The 19,189-nt window shown below is 54.1% G+C and overlaps 1 protein-coding gene across 3 annotated transcripts; it reads left to right on the plus strand.

The window, feature by feature from the left end:
- Positions 1–577: 577 nt before the first annotated feature.
- On the plus strand, positions 578–19,146 carry TPST2 (tyrosylprotein sulfotransferase 2). 3 transcript variants are annotated; one of them, XM_040611774.1, is made up of 7 exons: positions 578–662; positions 9,914–9,982; positions 13,025–13,932; positions 15,259–15,457; positions 16,778–16,828; positions 17,887–17,935; positions 18,689–19,146. In XM_040611774.1, exons 3-6 carry the CDS (start codon positions 13,097–13,099, stop codon positions 17,914–17,916), a joined length of 1,116 nt encoding a protein of 371 aa, XP_040467708.1. In that variant the 5' UTR covers positions 578–662; positions 9,914–9,982; positions 13,025–13,096; the 3' UTR covers positions 17,917–17,935; positions 18,689–19,146. The 3 variants fall into 3 exon arrangements, with proteins under 3 accessions (XP_040467708.1, XP_040467725.1, XP_040467716.1); XM_040611791.1 differs by lacking the exon at positions 578–662 and adding an exon at positions 845–917; XM_040611782.1 differs by lacking the exon at positions 578–662 and adding an exon at positions 7,120–7,574.
- Positions 19,147–19,189: the final 43 nt, after the last annotated feature.

The raw sequence follows: 19,189 nt of genomic DNA on the forward strand, positions 1-19,189 counted from the left end.
TCCCGGCTGCGGGGGCTCAGGGCATCCCAGGAGTGGTTGCACCATTGGGGGCTCCCTGCTCCCTCTGTGCCTGCGGGGTGGTGGTGGCGCAAGGGGCCTTGCCAGTGGGTACATGCCACGAGGCAGGTGTGTGAGCCACATGCGGTGGCATCCACCTAAGCGGTAAATAATTAATAGCACTAATTGCAGTCAATCCATGACCAAGTCACTCACAGCGAGGTTTATTTTTTCCCCCCTCGGACGCTGTCCCTCCCCACCACCCTCTCCCATCCCCGTTCCCTCCCGGTGAGGCGTCCTCAGTGGCGTTCTCCTGCGCTCCCAATTCGCTCCCACTTCGCTAATTAACGATCGCGCTGATTGCAGCGCCGGCAGCGCTGCCGCGCCCCGTGCCCGCAGCACGCCGCGGCTCGCCGGGGCGGGGGTGACCGCTGCCGGCGCGGGTACCGTGGCGGTGGTGCGGGGCTGCGCGGCCACGGCGGTGTCCCGCGTGTCCCGGGCACTCGCGTGTCGGGTGCCCCCCCCCTCCGGTGTCACCCGCCGGCGGCGGCGCGCATGCGCAGTGGGGCGGTGCGCGGCGCGGGGATCCCGGCCCCTCGTGCGCGTGACGTCGCCGCGTCTCGCGCCGCTCCGGGCCGGCGGCGGCGGCGGCGGCGGCGGCCCCGGTAAGTGAAGGGAGGGGGTGAATCGGCACGGCACGGCACCGCACGGGCTGCATGTATCGCCTGCGCCGCCCGCCCCCGGCACGGTTTCCCCCCTCCCGCTGCCCGCCGCGGCGCCGGCCGGCAGGTGACAGCGGCGGGTCTGCACGGCGGGCGCTGCTCGGTGGCACCGCTCGGTGGCACCGCGGGCAGCGCTGGGTGCTCGGCGGGTGGCCGCTGCAAGGTGCGCGGCGAGCGGTGCACGGTGCAGAGCGGACGGTGCGTGGAGCAGGGTGGGATGCTGGGTGCACGGGCGATGCGGGGTGCTGGGCGCACGGTGCGTGGAGGGTAGCGCAGGGTGCCTGGTGCACAGCACGCAGTGCAGGGTGCTCAGAGTAGGGTGTGCCATGTACCTTTCTTTCCCCCTCGTTAGTGCCTTCTGGCACACTCCCCTCGCCCCAGGCCCCCCCGTGCCCGTGGGAGCCCAGACCAGGCCGTGCTCTCCGTTACCCTTGCGGCGGGGAGCGTGGGGAACACGCGGAGCGTGGGGAGCAGGCTCAGGCGCGCTGCCCACAGGAGGCACCCACGGGCCAGGGCTGTCTGGCCATCCTGGCACCCAGGGCTGAGCCGCACCGTCGGGGCTGCCCTCCGCTGCTGGGGCGAGCGTGCCCGCCCGTGGCACGGTGGCCTGGCCAAGCAGCGCTCGGTGACAGGCTGTGCCTGCGGGTCTCGGGCAGCCTTGGCCTCAACCTCGGGCACGAAGGGGTTTTGCAGCAGCTGAGGTCTGAGCAGCTGCAGCTTCTGCTGGGCGGCCGCGGGGTGCGGGCCCCTTGGCAGGGGGTGCAGACATGCTCCTGAGTGGCTGCGTTGGTGTCTCGCACACACTCCTGGCTGTGCCAGTGTATCACTGGGCTGTTGCGCTGCGGTGCTGCATGTCAGGGATGTGAGATCCATGCCGTTTCTGTAGCAATCTCAAATTCCCTGGGACTCGTGGCCAGGTCACAGTCCCTGGTGCTGCTGTCAGCGTGTTGCCACTGCCAGCAGTGTGAGCTGGGCCACAGTCTTCCACAGGGAGGGTATGGTTTGCATTGTGCGGGCCTTTGTCCTGTCCCTCGCTGTATGTGTTTCCATGCTCAGGCTCTGTCCAAAAAATATCTCACAGCTTGAAACCCCTTCACGTGTCTTCCTCTGCGAGTCAGAGCCCAGCCCCACCAGCTGCTTGTACTTAACGTATGGGCGGCGAGTCCCCCGCTCTGCACAGCTGTGCTGTTCCCTCATGCTTGGGTACCGAGCAAGGGTGAGTGGAGAGGATAAAATGATTTGTGCTAACAGGTTTCCAAATTTGACGTTGCTTTTCTGGGAATACTGCAGCGCACTCGTGGGGAGCTTGTCAAGTGCCGACGCAGGTTCAAACGTTTCCTCCAAGCAGGGTTTTGTAATAGCGTGCCTGACTGCAGCTTGGGCTTGGTGGCCGCCTGCATGTGGCACCTGGCAGGAACAGACGTGCTGTGCTGTCCGCAGAGAGAGCCAAGACTCTGCAGGGTGCTCACACAGGGGAGGCAGCCCCTCAAATAGGGGGGCGATTTCCAGCGCTGACCTTTGTAACCACCTCGTGATCTGTGCGTGAACCTGTGGCAGGGGACTTTGGAAGGGGCTGGTGGATCTTGCTGGTGCACCGACGAACATCCCCCCAGCAGCCTGGTGTTCTGGTCCAGAGCACTGAGCTTTCTCCATCACTGCAAGTTGCATCTGTGGCTGTATGTGTGCTGGGGGAGCAGTGCTGCTCTCCAGGGGAGCAGCGGCTGGCTGCTGCCTGCAGCTCTGCGTTTCCCTGAAGACCGGAGCGTCACTGCTAGGACCCGACCATGAGAGCCAGTTTCCATGCCTTAACATTTGATGGCATGTCACCTGAGGCAAGGCAGCCACCACCGTGCTTCAGGTTCCCGTGCAGAGCTGAAAGCCCCTCACCTGGGGCGAGCAGCACCGTGTCCGCGGCAGCCGCTGAGCCACGCACCATGCTGCATGGGTCCTTCCTGGCATTATCCAGAGCCAGTGCTGCAGCTGGTGTTGAGGAGCATTGCTGCAGGGGGATACGGGCAGGATTGTGCCCTGCACACTGGTGCTGGTGACATGTCCCAGGCTGGGGGTGCAGAGGTGGGAGCTGCTGTTGGATTCTTTCCAGGGTGTGGTTTGCTGGTGGGCTCAGCAGAAGGATGGGCACACTTGTGTCACTGCCCTTCTCTGCCTGTAGGTTTTAAAAACTGTGTTAGTAATTTCTGTTGCTATTTTAAGAAAATACTTCCAAAGGCAGTTTGCATTACAGATAAGCTGATCCTTCAGGGGATGTGCGGGGTGGCAGGAGCGCTATAAAATGCAGTGACTGTCAAGAACATTTTTGGAGAGAGAAAACAAACACCCAGCAAGTGGTTTTATTTGGCACCTTATAGATGCATCTTCTGACGACTCTGTGATGCATTTAGGAAGCCTCAGCCTCGTGCCTCAGCAGAGCATGTTTCACTTTGGATTTTGCAGGCAATGAGCGTGCGGGCCAGTGGGAGAAGCTTGCTGTGTTCTTGTGTGCCTGCTTTGTTTTGTACTGTTTTGTAAGCCTTTAGTCTGCACATTTCTCCTAAACCCCTGCATGCCTCCCCTGTTGCAGGGATTCTCTTCAAAGAAGGTGAGGTGAACAATGGTTTTTCCTAAAGGTGAACGATTTTTGGGGTTTTTTTGCCCCCCTTTTCATCCCCTGTCTGTTCTTTTCTGCTGGCCTTGAAGTGCACATGCAGGCAGGAGCACGGGCTGGCGATGCTGCCTGGGGCTGGCCTTGCCCCTCCGAGCTGTGCAGCGTGCGGAGCTGCCACCCCAAGTCCCCTCGCAGGGTCTGCAAACACAAACCACTGATAGCAGCAGAGGGTTGCTCAATCCACAGCACCCTGAGGTTAAGCAAGCGGCAAGCGGCTGGTTCCCATTGCACGTTCCCAGTCGCGTGAGCCCAAATCGAGACTGGGGAGTCCACGAGTGGCTGTGGCCTCGAGGTGCTTCTCCATTGAGAAATAGCAACCGGCTTGTCGGAGGCACTGCCATCTGCAGACTGCTGTAGTGGGGCAGGGAGAAGCAGCTGGGATTTTTCCAGTGCTCGTGTTCCTGCTTGGTGCTGGGGGTGGATCCTGTGGCATGAGCAACCATTTCTGGCAGCGTCTGTGCCTGGACACGCTGAAGGGGGGTGGGAGAGCACAGGGACGGGTGTCATGCAGGGGAAGGACAGCATGCAGAGGCAGCCCTCGGTGGCCCATCATTTGCGCATGGGAATGGCAGCAGAGGACCCAGGGCTCACAGCTGGGCTTCTGAGGACAGGAACCAAGCCACAAAGCACTTGTGTGCTGTCTGGGGTAATTGGTGTTACGGGTCAGCCACGCCATGCACAGAGCAGCACGTCTCAGAAGGACCCAGTTCCTTTTCTTCCATCCACAGTTTCACAAGAAGGACTCCCGCTCCAGGGCTTGGTGGGAGGCCATTGCACGTCCTTGCTGGGGGCTGTGCAGGCACACGGGCTTTGTGCCATATCAAGTGGGAGGCCACGTACTCACACGTTGCTGAAGTCGGTGCCGGGCAGCACTCTCTGTCCTTCCCAAAATTACTGGCTTTGTGAAAATGCCAAACGCTTGCTCTTGTGGCAGCTGGTGTGCTGAGCCCGGCTGGGCTGCGATGTAGATGTGGGGGCTGGTCTGTGCTCAGGACCATGTACCCGCAGGGCTGCACAGCTCCTGGAGCCGCAGGAAACGGGGCAGGGACGAGCAGCGAGGGGCTGCAGGGAGGTAGGGTACAGCAGCATTCCTTCCCCACCTCACCGCCCAGGGGGTGTGCGGTGTGCCTCTCTGTGTTACCCTCTCCTCAGTCAGTACCTTTAGCTCTGGGGATGCCTGGTGTTGCTGCATGGGGAAATAAAATATTTTGATTTTTTTTCTTAAGCAAATTTGAGGTTTTGGGGTTTCTCTTGCAGAAACAACCTTTTATTTGCAAATCCTAATCTTTGTGTCTGCAAGAATGGAGCTTGTTGAGACTTACGGTTTGACATGTGGATTCAGAAAATATTTTTTTGAAGACACTTAGGGTTTTTTTCTAGCAGTTCCTCTGACTTCTTTTTCTCCCTGTTGTATGGTGGGCTGTGACCACCCACGTTCACGCAGGGAATCTTTGTTCAGATTTGGGAGGGAAGAGTCGTGTTTGCAGCAGTGAGCTCCCCCTGTGCCCCTCTCCAGGGGGTTCTCTAGGACCTACCCTGAGCCAGGGGTGGGAGTTGGAGGGACCCAGTCGGTCGGAGGCAGGGGGAGAAGCAGGGGAAGAGCTCCATGCTTCCTGAGACCCGTGTTGACCAGCTCTGGGCTGGGGGAGCGGGACCACGGGGCCAATGGTCAGGGCGCAAGAGGAGCAAGCATGGGAGTGTTCGTCTGTCTGTCACCGTGTGTGCTGTGGCACCTGCGCTGGCTTTGCCTTTGTCCCCCTGTGGCAGCGACTGCAGAGTAATTAAGAAAACTTAAAGCTCTGTGAATTGGAGCTGTGGGTTGATTAAAAGTCAGAAGCGTCCCTCTGAAATGCAGAGCTCCAGTTCCATTTCAGCGCAAGCGCTTTCATAGTGAAGACCAAACTGATCTGATAGGTGGCCCCATCCATTGCTGGGGGGTCACAGACATACCTTCTGCTCTGGCCCAGGGCAGCAGGGGTGTCCTCCCTTCCCTGCCTGTACCCCCTCGCTTGGCTTGGTCCTTCCAATGGCAGCTGTGCTTCCTGTCTGCTCCTTGAGCCAAGGAGGGGACATGGCGAGGCCCTTCCCTCCTGGCTTTGCTGGAGCTTTGCTGGGCTGTGGTGGGTATGGTGGCTTGTGCCAGGTTGCTGGGGTGGGTGCCTCCATCACTGCCTTCTGCCAGCAGCTTTCACTTCAGGTGTTTCGTAATTAATAAGCCAGTTTGAGACAAAGTCTGTTGCCTTATGGAGAGGTTGGCAGAAGGGGATGCTGTGGGTTTCATTGCCGGACAATAAAATGCCATTGCTGTGCTTGGAATGAGAGGTGGGCAGAGTGAAGATGGTGTAAATTGGTGGGATTTTTATTATTTCAGGGACATTGTAGTATTAAGCAGGATAATAAAATGTTTTTCTAATCATAAGAGCCTTGAGGCAATAAACAAACAGTACGTTTGTGCTGTGAAATATCTGTTGATTCTTTGTTGATGTGATTTAGAGTCTGTTAAAGCAGGCTGGCGCACTCAGTATGCATCCCTGGCCAGGCTCTCCAGGGATGGTGTGCGGGGATGCTTGGCAGGGATTGCACTGTGTGGCTCAGGTCTTCTACCTTGCAGGCTTTTCTGAGCAAGAAAGGCTGTGTTTAAGGCTGATGTGCACTGCCTTAATCCTTGGAGCATCAGATTCTGCTCATTTATTTTTCTAAATACTCAGCAGTGAGAATAAATTCCCCCATCTCCTCCTAGAGAAGGGCTTTATGCTTTGGGAGGCAAATGGTCTTTTGTGAAACCCCCTCGCCCCTGCAGGTCCGAGCCAGTGACCTGTAGGCTGCAGGAATGCAATAGTTGTGGTCGTGCTGAGGAGTGGGAGCTGCACCATGGTGGTGGGTTGTGCCACCAGACCCTCATGTCCAGCTGCTGGGGTGGCTTCAGCATCTGAGCAGAGCTGCTGGAGCCACGGCGAGCCCCTTCTCCAGTGGAAGGTGAAGAGGGAATGTTCGGGAACCAGCATCCTTGCAGGGACTCTGGCCTGGCGCATGGCGTTGGGAGTGCCTAACTGAAAGGAAATGGGGCAGGAGGTACAAGTGTGGCAGTGCTGGCGTGCCCTGCAGCTGTTGTGGAGTTGAGCCGAGCGGCTGGGCGCTAAGATGCAAGCATAAACACCCTCCTTGTGATTTGGGTGCTAAGATGTGTGCTTAAGCACTCATTCTTGAAGTCTTTTGACTCTTTCTTCCAAGTTTACTTGGGATGATGTTGGTGGTGCAAATGCAAACCATGGTGCTGTTTGTTCTATTTGAGACTTTACAAAGGGACGCATAACCCTGAAGTGCGCTAAAATCCATGTATTTTTACTGGGATTGGCTTTGGATTCCTGTAGATGTGCCTCGGTTTGTGGCCTGCAGTGCATCTTTAGCTTTCATAAGCAAAAACCATTCTGCTGTCGATGTTGCTCTTTTTGCCAGTTGGTGGCCTGAAAACAACTTCTTTTTTGAGTGCTGTGAGTGCCAGACAGCTTAATTTCAGGCACATAAAAGTGGTCTCTTCTCTCATGGCCTGGGGCCTCAGGCTGTTGCTCACCTCCAGCAGAGGTTTGTACAAAGCTCCTGTTCTGCTGCGAGTGGTTGTAGTATCGATTGGGGTGGGCAGCAAACTGCACTGTAGGTTGGACCCCGCTCCCACGGGTTGGCCGTCCCCAGGGGGATGGATCCTTTCTGTGCTGGGACAGGCATGAGCTGTGGGTTGTGCAACGGGGCTGACTCTGCGTTTGGATGAACCTCGGCTGTCCCCTTGGCAGCCTCTGTGGGCACACAGCAGCAAGCAGAGATCAGTGCTTGCTCTGTGCTTGCTGCTTTCCAGGGCTGCTCATCGCTCTCTTGGTGAATGCCTTAAAATGTGTTGATCAGCTTTCACTCAGGCTGATTTGAAACTGAGATGGAGAAACACCCTGTGCGTCTGCGTGCCAGCAGCCCATCCCTTCCCGCTTCTTGCTGTCAGCCCCTGCCAGCTCTTCCCGGCTTTCTTCTCCTGGGGCTTGTTGACCCCTCTCCTGTTTGCGGCTGCCTCCTCAGGACGTGAACATCTCTATCCGGCTAAGGGAGATGCCTTGGAGTCATCGGGTGTTTTGAAACACACATTTGAAGTTGCTACCAGGAGAGACTGGGGGAAGCACGCCTGCCTTCAGCGGTGACAGTGCTTCTGGGTGCGTAGTTTGTCTGTGCTCAGGTTGGGACAGCAGCACTCACCGTCAGGCGAGCTGTGTTTATTTTTGTGTTGCATGCTGTGTGTGAATTAACTGGAGACTATCAATTAAGTAATTAAATTTTGCTGATTTGTAAAGATGTCAGCTAGATATATAAGGGTGTTTCTTGCTAACCAAAGCTTCTGCTGCTGTTCCACCACAAAGACGTCTAGCAGTTCCTCATCCTTTTATTAAGCACCAATGATGTGAGCTAAAATTTTCCAAGCCACACCTATGTCTTTTGGGGACGCTGCAATTAATAGCAATCATTTCTGGGAATGGTTTAAAGAAAAATGCAAGTTTTGGTCATAGGGAGCTTCTTGTAGAAACTCGGTTTGTTGTTTGTTTGTAACAGTTTGCTGCTTTAAAAAATGGACTTGAGACATTGCTTCATCACTACAGATGGGGCACGGCTCGCTCGCACTGGCGGTCCTGGCTGCACCAACACGGTGCTGTGCCGGTGTGCAGAGCTGCTCTCTGGCAGCAGTGGTGGTTTACCCGTTTCACAACAGCAGGTGAAGGAGGACGTGGAGGCTGCAGTTGGTTCATGCTCACTCGGTGCTCAGTCAGCTGCGGTGTTTGCCCGGCCGGCGGTGCAGCCGCGCAGTGGCATGCTGCACAGCATCAGGAAGGAAGTCTGCAAGCGTGTGTGTGGCTGTGTGCACGGGCAAGAGCTGGAGCCGTTTCCGGAGCAGGGTGTCTCTGGGCTGGGCTGTTAAACCACTGCTGCTCTATGCACCGGCTCATTTGTAGCACTACAGAAGCGTATCCAAAGATGCAGCTGCTGCTCCGCAGACCTGCAGCCTTGTCCAGACCTGAAATCCTATGGTTGATGGGGGCCAGGCAAGGGTTGAGCGGCAAGCATTGCAGGGAAGGAAGGCAATGCATGCACTGCAGATAAGCTCTTGCAAAGTTCATACTGGGTGGAGTTTCCCTCTGGTTTCTAATCAGTGCTGAAGTGGAGGGGCTGTGTGACGTTTGATGGCAGCTGGGCAGGAGAGGAGGAGACTTGCGGGTGGCTGGAATAACAATTAATGTCCATACTTGAAATGTTCTCAAAAACATCCTCGAAGGCCAGGTCACTGTCGTGCATCAAGGGGGGGCTGACTGTAAGAAGGGCCCAGCTGCAGCAGCCCCACGACAGGCCTGTGGTCCCATGCACACGCTGTGACCCTCGGAGCATAGTGCCATCTGCCTGCCCATCGGGTCCTGGCCGCTCAGGGTGCTCCGCTGCAGCAGAGCTTCCTGGACAGCAGCTTTGCTTGGAAACCCGCAGCCCTGCTGGGACAGGTCCCCTCTGCCGCTGCCCTTCTTTGCTTGGAGGAGGGTGTCCAGCAGGGACACGGCTGCCGCACCGCCAGCGGGATGCAGGCAGGACCCCAGCACTGGCGGACTGTCACCAGGGTGCTCTGTGCTTGCAGGACAGCTTCAGCTAAGGCGGTGTGGGCAGCTGCTGGGCTCCCCAGAATGGGTGCAGTCCTTGTGGATGCAGGCATTGTGTCCTTGTGGAAAACCTCGTGTCCAGGCCAATGGCCAATGAGGGGGTGTTTGTTCCCTACCTGAAGGGTAGCTGTGAGTGGCTGGTGATGTTTCCTCCGTGGGTGGTGAGGCTGGAGAGAGCTTTGTTCCTTGGGCTGGAGCTGGGGAGCTCTCGGCAGCGTGGGCAGCTGCTAGCACTGAGGCTGGCATCCTCCTGACCTCACCTGGAGGTATAAGCGTGACCTGCCAGGCCTGGGGAGTCCTCTGGGCCCCGTCTCCTTTTCCTGTTACTGGTCTGGGTACTCTGACTATAGTCTGATTTTTCCTGATTTCAATGTTTGTACCAAAGCCTGTGGCAGGCGAGTCTGGAGCCTGGAGCTGCTTCCTTTGGGACCGGCTGTTGTGCCGGTCGCTTGTGTGCGATGGAAGTGTGCCATGTTCGGCCTGTCTGTCCATGTCCCCCCCTCCCCTGAGTTTTAAACATCCCAGCTGCTCTTGTCCCTCTGAGGCTTCTCTCTTCCAGGAGACTTAATTTCCTAAAAGAGCAGCTGCCTCCCCGCTTCCCTTAGTGTCGCCTTCTGGCTCAGCCCTGTGAACGCTGGTGCCTCGGGGTGGGTGGCCAGGTCCCAGGCATGCCGTGACCATGAGCTGGGACCCCCGGCTCCACTGGACCACCTTTTCCCTGGGCTCAGAGGGAGGCTGTGGGCAGGAGTGTCTGTGGGAGGGGAAGGTGCCCAGGAGGAGAGCATCGCTCATCACCGTGTGCACAGATGTGTGTGGTAAATAAACAAATCAACATTGTGGCTTTTCTTCCCCATTAGATATTTTCGCCGCCAACTGTGTTTCAGCATGAAGCTTGGCTAGCAGCAAAATGAACTTAACGGGGGAAGGTAAGCATGTATGGATGGCATGTGCCAGAGCAGTTGATTCCTCTGTGATGCTGGGTGCAAGCTGGTGAATATTTCATATGTCTGTCCACACCACCACTGATGCTCTGTTAATATTATATTGCCTTCGCAAGCTAACGGGAAACGGTTTAAGCCTTGTTTATACTAATCTCTGATCAGCATGCAAAATAAGGAAGACTTTCTGCCTGTAGACATCTGTCACTGCTCTGCTGTCACTTCCCTGTCAGCTCCCATCCTCCCCCTGGCTGTCTGCTCTGGCCCTGATGGCCGTCAGGAACAGAGTCCCGGGTGGTGGGTCACAGCCCAGCCCTGTCCTGCAGTGTCCAAGCTGCACTTGGGGGCTTCAGCTCAGGGTTGTCTGCTGGCACTTGGATTTCAACTCCCTGTCACCAGCTGCAGTGTTTTTTCAGTCCCTGCCATGATGTGCCAGAGAAGCCCCTGAGAGCTCTCTTAATTCCTGCTGGAGTGGAAAGCTCTAAGAGCCAGCTTGGGCATCTGAAGGACTAGAAGGTTGTTTCTGATCAGACAGCTGTGCTGCCTAATTATGCCATGATATTTTCCACCAGAATATTTGCTGTGGAGGAAATTATCCATCCCTATTCTAGCACAGACCAATAAGCCCCATAAATTTGGGGAAATTCTTGGTGGAGGATTGCACAAAAGAGTTGAAAGTAAGCCAGAATGATTTGCAGTTGCTCAACAGACCGCTGCTGAGCATGCTCACGGATGCTTGTTCAGCCTGCCTGGGTACACTGGGGTAATCCCAACAGAGAAGTCTGTTCTGCTTCAGCCTTCCCAGTGCCCGTGGCTGCCATGCAAGAGGCAGAGCAGGGCTGTTCTGCTGGCAGGAGCAGTGGTGTGCTACAGCAGCGGGGAGAGTCCAGAGCACAGCAGGAGGGAGAAGCAGTGCTTCCCAACAGCAGCCATTGGCACCTGCCTCTCTACCTTTCCCACTGCCCCACAGCAGCGAGAGCTCCCCTGGCTGGTGGTGTTGCATGGGCAGTGGTGGGGGCTGTGTGTCTGCCCTGGCCAGGCAGGCAGGATCCCCAGGGATACAGCACTTTGTCCCGCCTGGTGCTGCCGGAGCAGGGCTGGTACCCCAGGCTCCCAGCCAGCCTCCTGCTTCACACAGCAAAATGAGTGAGTCCCTTTGTTCACCTCCCGCGGTGCTCGGACCAGAGATGCTGGGAGCATCTCAGTGGGAAATGCTCACTGTAAGCTGTTTTTTTGCAAAGAACAGAGCACTTCTGTGCTCCCAGCCTCCTTTTTAAACTGCAGATCTTTCCTGCTAATTAGCCTGTCTTGGTCTGCATAGCCGTAATTATTCCAGTTGGCCTTAAATCCTGACTGCTCCAACTACCATGCACTGAAATGGGTCTTGCAGCATTTGCAATCATTTTTAGGGTGAGCATTTGAATATATTTACATGACTGAAACAGATCAAGATAGCAGGAAGGAGCAAACGAGCGCTTGTCTTTTTATTGGGTCTGATTCTTGGGCTTGGTGCTGCAAAAATGCTAGCACTGTTTGTTGTTCCCTCTGATTTATGCCTAAACAAATAAACCAGCATTTGACTTTTTGACTTTTATATAGTAGATGGGCATGCATTTGAAACTGTTTAACCTTGGTATGTTAACCAAGCAATTGGCCAGGTTGGTGCTAACAAGCCACAAAAACAGTTTTGGTGGTGATGTTACTTTGCTGCCGGGGTGGGAAAACGCATAGTTGGGCAGGCAGGGTGGCACTGCCTCTCCGTGTCTTGGTAATCTGGTGGCATGAGCAGAAGTGGATAAAAGCAGAGCGGGTGGATGGTGAGCAGCTGAGTGCTTCACTAGTCCGTTTAGGTGGAGGGGGATGTCAGGGACTGGAAGGGGAACAGAGTGAGTCCTGGAGCACCCGGCCAGTGCTGGGGCAGCCTGTGCTGGCAGGCAGGGCAGGGGCAGGGAGGCTGCCTGGCTCCAGGATGGCTCTCCTGCCTGCTCCCTGCCACAGCCGGGCTTTGCACCAGCCGCTGCTAAGTGTGCTCTTTGATGGAGAGAGTTGAAAGGAGAAAAAGGTTTTTCTGAAGCAGTTCTTTGGACTGTCAGCAAAACAAAATGCATGGACGTCCCGTTCCTTCCACTCTATTCAGCTCCCACCCCAGCCACATAATCACAAAGAACTTGAAATCCCCGGGTGAGCCCAGGGGAGGATTGCAAAACCTGCGCTCACAAATGGAGCAGGGGTGGGGGGGAGGGTGTGGGAAGCAGTGCCAGTGTTCCTAGGAGTCCCTCCTGGGTAGGCAGCAGAGCAGGGACTTGAAACTGCAGGCTTCCTGCTGGGTATTTTACCAAGATGCAGAAAACCCCAAAAAATCTTAATGCCGGATGAAGTCTTCCAAGGATTTTTATGTAAGGTCAGTCTCTGGAGGAAGGGCGTTTAACACTGACTTTGTGTATTGCTGTTAGCCTTCAAATGGTTTAATTCCTCAAAGTGTTTAGTTCTAAAGGATAACTGCCTCTCCTGACTTGGACACTTAAAATTTGCATGTGATTCTTTTGGTTTTCTCTTATTTTAGCTTTCCCCACTCCCCTGTGGCAGCACATTGAAACTAAAGAAAATATAGGAAGGAGACAGGTGGCTGAGAGAAGCAAGAAGACAGTGGTGTGCTTTGGAAGGAAGGAGAACTGCAGGGAGGATTTGGGCTTCATTTGGGATGGAATCTCTGAAGATTTTTTTAGGACTGACTGGGTACCCATGGCTCCTCCTCTCCAAAACATTCCTGGAGGTTTGCTCCAGCTGTAAACCTGTGTTTCTGGGTACACAAACAGTCCAGAAGTAATATCTTTGGGTGTGCTTTGAGACAGACTTTAATTACTTCCTGGGTAGAACATACCTAGCCTGGAAGTTGATAAGCGAAAGAGATGATGAAAGCTTGGAATGGTGTCAGCGTCCTGAAGGAGCCAGGCTGGACGCTGAGGTGACATAGGGGCTGGGCTGGATTGTGGATCCTGCTCCTCTGACTGTGCTGTGTTTCTTCTGCAGATGCCTGTTGGGTTGAACGTTTGGTAGCTGAAAGCTGAAGTGTGGTCACCAGCCTGTGTGGAAGAAAGCAGGATGCGGGTCACCATGAGGAGGGTGCTGCTCGTGGTGGGCTCGGTGGTCGCCCTGATGGTGACTCTGCACCTCGGCCAGCAGGTCCTGGAGTGCCAGCAGGTCCTGAGCGAGAGGAGGCACAGGCTGATGAGACCTGAGAACGAGGAGCTGATCATGATGGACTCCAACCATGTTGAGTACCGTTACAGCAAAGAGATGCCCCTGATATTCATTGGCGGGGTCCCACGGAGCGGCACAACGCTGATGAGGGCCATGCTGGATGCCCACCCTGAGGTACGCTGTGGAGAGGAGACCCGCATCATCCCTCGGGTGCTGGCCATGCGGCAGGCCTGGTCTAAATCAGGGCGAGAGAAGATGCGCCTGGACGAAGCAGGGGTGACAGACCAAGTTTTGGATGCCGCTATGCAGGCCTTTATACTGGAAGTGATTGCCAAGCATGGTGAGCCAGCCAGGTACTTGTGTAACAAGGACCCCTTCACGCTGAAGTCCTCTGTTTACCTGTCCAGGCTGTTCCCCAATTCCAAATTCCTCCTGATGGTTCGAGACGGCCGGGCTTCAGTCCATTCCATGATCACACGGAAAGTGACAATCGCAGGCTTCGACCTGAACAGCTACCGAGACTGCCTGACCAAGTGGAACAAAGCCATCGAGGTGATGTACTCCCAGTGCTTGGAGATCGGGCGGTCCCGGTGCCTGCCCGTTTACTACGAGCAGCTCGTGCTGCACCCCGAGCAGTCCATGCATGCCATCATGAAGTTCCTGGACATCTCCTGGAGCGACACGGTGCTGCACCACGAGGAGCTGATAGGGAAGCCTGGCGGGGTGTCGCTTTCCAAGTGAGTGTCTTGGCTCCTGTCTCAGCTTTTCAAGGAGCATTTTCATTACGTGAAGCAGGTCAAGGCTAAAACTGGGGGCAAAGATGCTTTGGTTGTATTTATGCATACTTTTCAGGGACAGATGTGGCAGCCCATCCAGTTTTACTGCCGTAGGTTTTGTGTTTCTGAGTAAAAGATAGCTTTAATACTTGCAATCCGTTGTACCCAACAGAGCAGCTTGTCAAGAGAGAACTTTAGGACCAGGTGACTGTTTTATTAATCTCTCTTGGTCTCTTAATTTGAAAAGACCCTCTTGCTCTGAAACATGAGCTCCTTAATGTCTCTTTTCTTCACCCGTCCTCAAATACCTCCTTACCGCAATTAGTTTTGCTGCTAATGAATGGCTTTCAGTGGTGAGCAGCAATTCTTGCCAAGTTTGGTGCTGGTATTGCAGAATAAAAGAAATACCTGCTCCATGGAGACACACCCCAGCACTCCCTCCTTGCTGGCTGGCCGTCTCACCGTGCCAGGGGGTGCTTGCTTTTTCCCAGTTTCTTCTCTTTTAATGCTTTTCTTCTCTAAATGGAGGGTTAAGTCAAACTTGGCAAAATTTTAATCGGTCGTGTAAGGGAATCATACAAGCAGTCTTCATATAAATTGCCTGTGATGAGGGCAGCAAGGAGCCGCTGTGGGATGTGCAGCTGCTCTGTTTCTCTGGGACGGCGGTGGGTGTGCCCCAGGGCTCCGCTTGCCTCTGCCCTCAGACACTCTCCTGCAGGAGGCGGTGCGGCATTGCCTATACCTTGGCAGTCGGTGACAGGGACACTCTCACAAGGCTCAGGATCGCAGCCCCTGTTGTACTTCATCCCTCTTAAGACACCACATTGCCTTTGCTGCGTGAGGTGTGGTTTCCTTTGGCTGGAGTCGAGCAGGCGGCTGCTCGCCCCAGGCCAGCGTCCTGCTGGGCACAGGGTGCAGAGGGGTGGCAGTATCAGCGAGGGGCTCGCTCCTTGCAGTTTGGAGGGCAGGGAGCACAGCTGGCAGGGAGCATGGTTATCCACCCCCCTGTGGGACTGTGGAAACTCCTGCCAAGATCCACTCCCCCACAGCAGGGCTGTGAGTGGGAAGCAGCTGCACCAGGGCTGCCCCACACCGACTGCCCCAGGCATACCCAGCAGGCTGTGAGCGTTTGTGCTGCATGCATGTCTTGGTCATTGGAAGCAAAATGTTGAGGTGGCAGTGAAGCTAGCTGTGGGCTGTTCTTTCTGAGCTTAGCACATATGTAAAATACAACTTTAGTGTCTTGTTTCGTTTGTGGTTTTTTTTTTTCTTTATTATTTTTCCCAGGATAGAAAGATCAACAGACCAGGTTATCAAGCCGGTGAACATGGAGGCATTATCTAAATGGATCGGGCACATCCCAGGGGATGTGCTGCAGGACATGGCCCACATTGCACCGATGCTTGCCAGGCTTGGCTATGACCCCTACGCCAACCCACCCAACTACGGCCACCCCGACCCCTTAGTTGTCAACAACACGCACAGAGTGAGTGTTGCTGCCGTCTGCCTGCGGTGCTGCCATGGGGAGGGAGTGCTGACATGGGGCTCTGGGTCTTTGCACCCTCAGAGCCCTCTGGAGCGGAGCAGGCTGCTGAACTGAATCTGAAAAGAGCAGGGGAAAAACAAACGCTCTTTTCCTTTTGGGAAGGCTGGGAATGACAGGCATGCAGCTACACTGAAATGATTTCAAAACAGATGTGTGCCGTAGATTGAGCCTGGCATGGCTCAAACTGATGATGTTCCCTATAATTTTGTGGTGGTGTTAGTCTCTGCTGTTGTGGCAGATACTGACCTGTCCCTCCCTGATCCAGCTCCACTGTCGAACCCAGGCGTGGCAGTCACTGGTGTGTACTGATGTTACCTGGGTGCATAGCTGTAGGCACTGTACCTGCTGGTCTGGCCGCAGAAAGACTCGCAGATTGCACTGTCTGTAGCTCAGCAGCCACTCCTGCAGACCTGTGAGGAACAAGTGGAGGCTCATAATGCATTTGGACAAAACCAGCAGATTTTTTTTTTTTTAGAATATTGAGTCGTCCTTGGAGCAGAACTAGAAGGAAGAAGCTGCAGAGCCACAGACAGCAGTTCCTAAACAGGGAGTTTCTCATGTTTTGGGGCAGACCCGGTTCCTGCCTAGCCCAAGTCTGGACTCTGCAGCTCTCCCAGCTTTCCATGTGCTCCCCGTGATGGTGCCCTTGGATGAGGCATTCTTGTCACACTGGTGGGAGCAGGGGAACATCTGTGGGTGAGACTGGTCCCTGTGGTACTATGTATAGATTGTGAGTAGGCAGGCATGTAGCAGCACTGACCTGGAAGGTCAGAAGAGGTTCCCTGGAGCTGCTCCGTACTCCAAGTGCTCTGGTCTCTTATAGCTCCTGCTCACTCTCTGCTTGCTGAGAGCTGTTCTAGGACACAGGTGATTTGGGTGAATATCTGCCCTGGGGAGGGTTAGTGTCATTTTGGGTCTCTAATGTGGATCTTTAAGTACTTGGGATGAATTTGGAAAACTGTCATGATGGTAAAGACCAAAATACTCTCCCCTCGCAGTCTAAGGGGGGAACCAGAGAACTGCTTGTGTCAGTTCCCTGCCCCAGCAGGATGCTGCTCCCTGACTTTGCTTACAGTCAGGAAGGAGGAAGCCTCCCGCTTTTGCCCCAGTACAGCACCACAATGTAGATCAAACCCCTATCAGGGTGTTTCAGCTGATTCAGGTATACTGGAACATAGGACACAGTTCATGAGGCGGACTTGCCGGTGTTCATAGAGCCACTACCCCAGAAGGGTCACTCCAGTTTTCTCTTTTCCATAGGTTTTAAAGGGGGATTATAAAACGCCAGCCAATTTGAAAGGTCATCTGCAGGTAAGAATCTGATGTCCCTTTAAGGGCTTTGCCCTGTTTGGTTAATCCTGGGTGCCTGGTCCCTTGCTCCCTCTTAAGGGCATTTGCAGGCTGGGCAGCCACCTGTGGGAAATGTCCCTGCTTTCTTGCCTCAGTCCTTGGGGACGATGTGCCTGTCCTTCCTGCTGTCCACTGCTGCCACCTGCCACGCTTCTGTTGGTGTCCTGTGTGTCCTGTGCTCCTCAGACCCTGCTCATTCACCTCTGCCACCTCCTTCCTGGTCTGCTTGTGTGTATGGTTTTGTGCTGGGGAGTTCTGTGTTCACTCATCAGGAACTTGTGCTCTTCGCTGTCTTACTTCAAGACACTTTCTACCTTGCTCTCTGTTTCAAAACTCTTAATTACCGTGTGTCTTGCCTTGGGGAAGGGCGGCTTGCCTGTTTTACAGGTTACAGATAGGTCTCCTAGTTCTTGTAGTTGGGTGATTGTGTTCAGGTGTCAAAAATACAGTATGGGACTCCCTCCCTAAAGAACAGTGCTTCAAAACAATTCATTACCATCTTTTGTAATGCAGACATGTCCAACAGCCATTGTACATACAAATGAAAAAAAAAAAAAAAAAAGGATTCATGACTCTCCATAAGGTGCCACCTGCACAGTATGGAGATACAGTAGATTGGTGTTGATGTTTCCATTGAAGGTGCCAGGTTTTGCCTGCTCAACATGTGAACTCCTAAGGGAAGCAGGGGATTGAGCCCAGTGTTGGGTGAGAAGATGCAGAGCCCAGTCCCAGACTGAGGAAGTGGGGCTGCTGGTGAAGCGAGCGTGCAGTGGCTTCACTGTGAGAGGTGTTGCTGGTGATTCCCAGATGGCTGCCCAGGGTGGTTTGTGTTGCGTGAATAGTAGTGAAGCAAGAGACTGTGGTCTTGTGGCAGCACCTCCTGGCTGCTGGTTCTCTGCCCTTGTGCCGCTTTCTGTCTCCTAAACATTTCCTTTTCTTGCTGCTGGGATCACAGTGGGAATGTTTTGAGTTGCAGATGGTGGCTTAAAGCTGACCCTTCTGTTTCTGGGTTATTCTAGGTGACTCAGAACACATCATCTTCTCACTAGGAAAATTAATGATTTCCAGGTAAGACCTTGTACTTCATTTTGGGGCTCGGGCAAATCTGCCTGCATTGCTCCAGGGTTAGCATTTTGCTTGCGTAATTTCTTGTGCCTGTGGATTAGCTGGGCTGCTCCAGGCACGCTCATTATGCGAATGATCTCCTTCACGGTTACTTTAGGTTTCTAGAACAATACTGTTACGTGAGACGATTTGTCAGAAATTCTTTTTCTGAGCTCTGGAAACAGGCTTACTTCAGCAAAATCCAAATTGGCCACTTGGGAGAGTTATTGCTGACTGTCCCCGCGGGGAGCATTGAAATGGGATGCGGGAATGTGTAGATGAGCTGAGCTGCTCCCCAGCTGTCTCCTAGGATGTGCCATGGACTGGAAGGGAAGATAAAGCAGTCGCATCTGCTGTCAGTTTGGGAAAACAAAGCTGCTATCTGGGGTTTCTGCTCCAGATATAACTGTTGATATGTTGGATGTTTTTCAGTCTCTCTTTCCAGCCAACCTCTATGCTAAAACATAAAGTAATTTTTCTTTCTAAAAATGACATTTTAAAAACTAATTTCTATGTAAAAGCACTATATTGTGCTAAAAAAAATAATCAGAAGCACTGTGTGAGAAGGGGAGTTGTGCGCCTATCATCCTAGAGCTGGGACTTACTTTCTTTCTAACCATGTTTTTTGTATCATGGCTGCTTTAAAACTGTTAGTTGAGCATCTGCTGCGCTGGCGTGACCGGATCCTGCTCCTGAGTCTGTGTTTCTCTCTTCCAGAATGCTGCAAATGGCCTTTTGTTGTCCAACAAAGAAGAGTTTGCAACGGCACCAGTGGAAATCGGTTATCCAAGCATATTGCTTGCTAATACTATTGCCAAAATGACTGCTATACGAGGAATGTATTTGCATTTATTTGCAAAGGCCAAACACTTTACACGTCTGATACTCTGGTACCCACTGTCTGCCTTTCCCCAGCGCTCCGTGGTGAAAGCATCTGTGGAAATTCGTACTTGACAGGGGTGTCGGCGTGCCTCGGGAGGAGATTTCGTGGCTGGAGGACTCGTTAAATCGCGTGTCAATATCTCGTAACGCTGTTCTCTAATCCAGGGGTCAGAAATAGGTGTCCTGGCCTTGTAGAGCCTTTGTCGTGCGAGTGAAACACCCCCCACCCCCACCCCCTTCACTGTGATGACTTACAGAGGCTATTGCAGAGTTAATATATGAGCCCACCCACCCCTCCCGCCTCCTTCCTTTGTTGCACACCATTAAAGTGTTGTT

This window comes from Falco naumanni, chromosome 1 (genome assembly GCF_017639655.2).
Source record: "Falco naumanni isolate bFalNau1 chromosome 1, bFalNau1.pat, whole genome shotgun sequence".
NCBI lineage: Eukaryota > Metazoa > Chordata > Aves > Falconiformes > Falconidae > Falco > Falco naumanni.

Coding starts and splice junctions, on each gene's coding strand:
- TPST2 (XM_040611774.1), top strand. CDS start 13,097: ATGCGGGTCACCATGAGGAGGGTGCTGCTCGTGGTGGGCTCGGTGGTC. Junction 13,933..15,258: donor GGCGGGGTGTCGCTTTCCAA/GTGAGTGTCTTG, acceptor TATTTTTCCCAG/GATAGAAAGATCAACAGACC. Junction 16,829..17,886: donor ATTTGAAAGGTCATCTGCAG/GTAAGAATCTGA, acceptor GGGTTATTCTAG/GTGACTCAGAACACATCATC.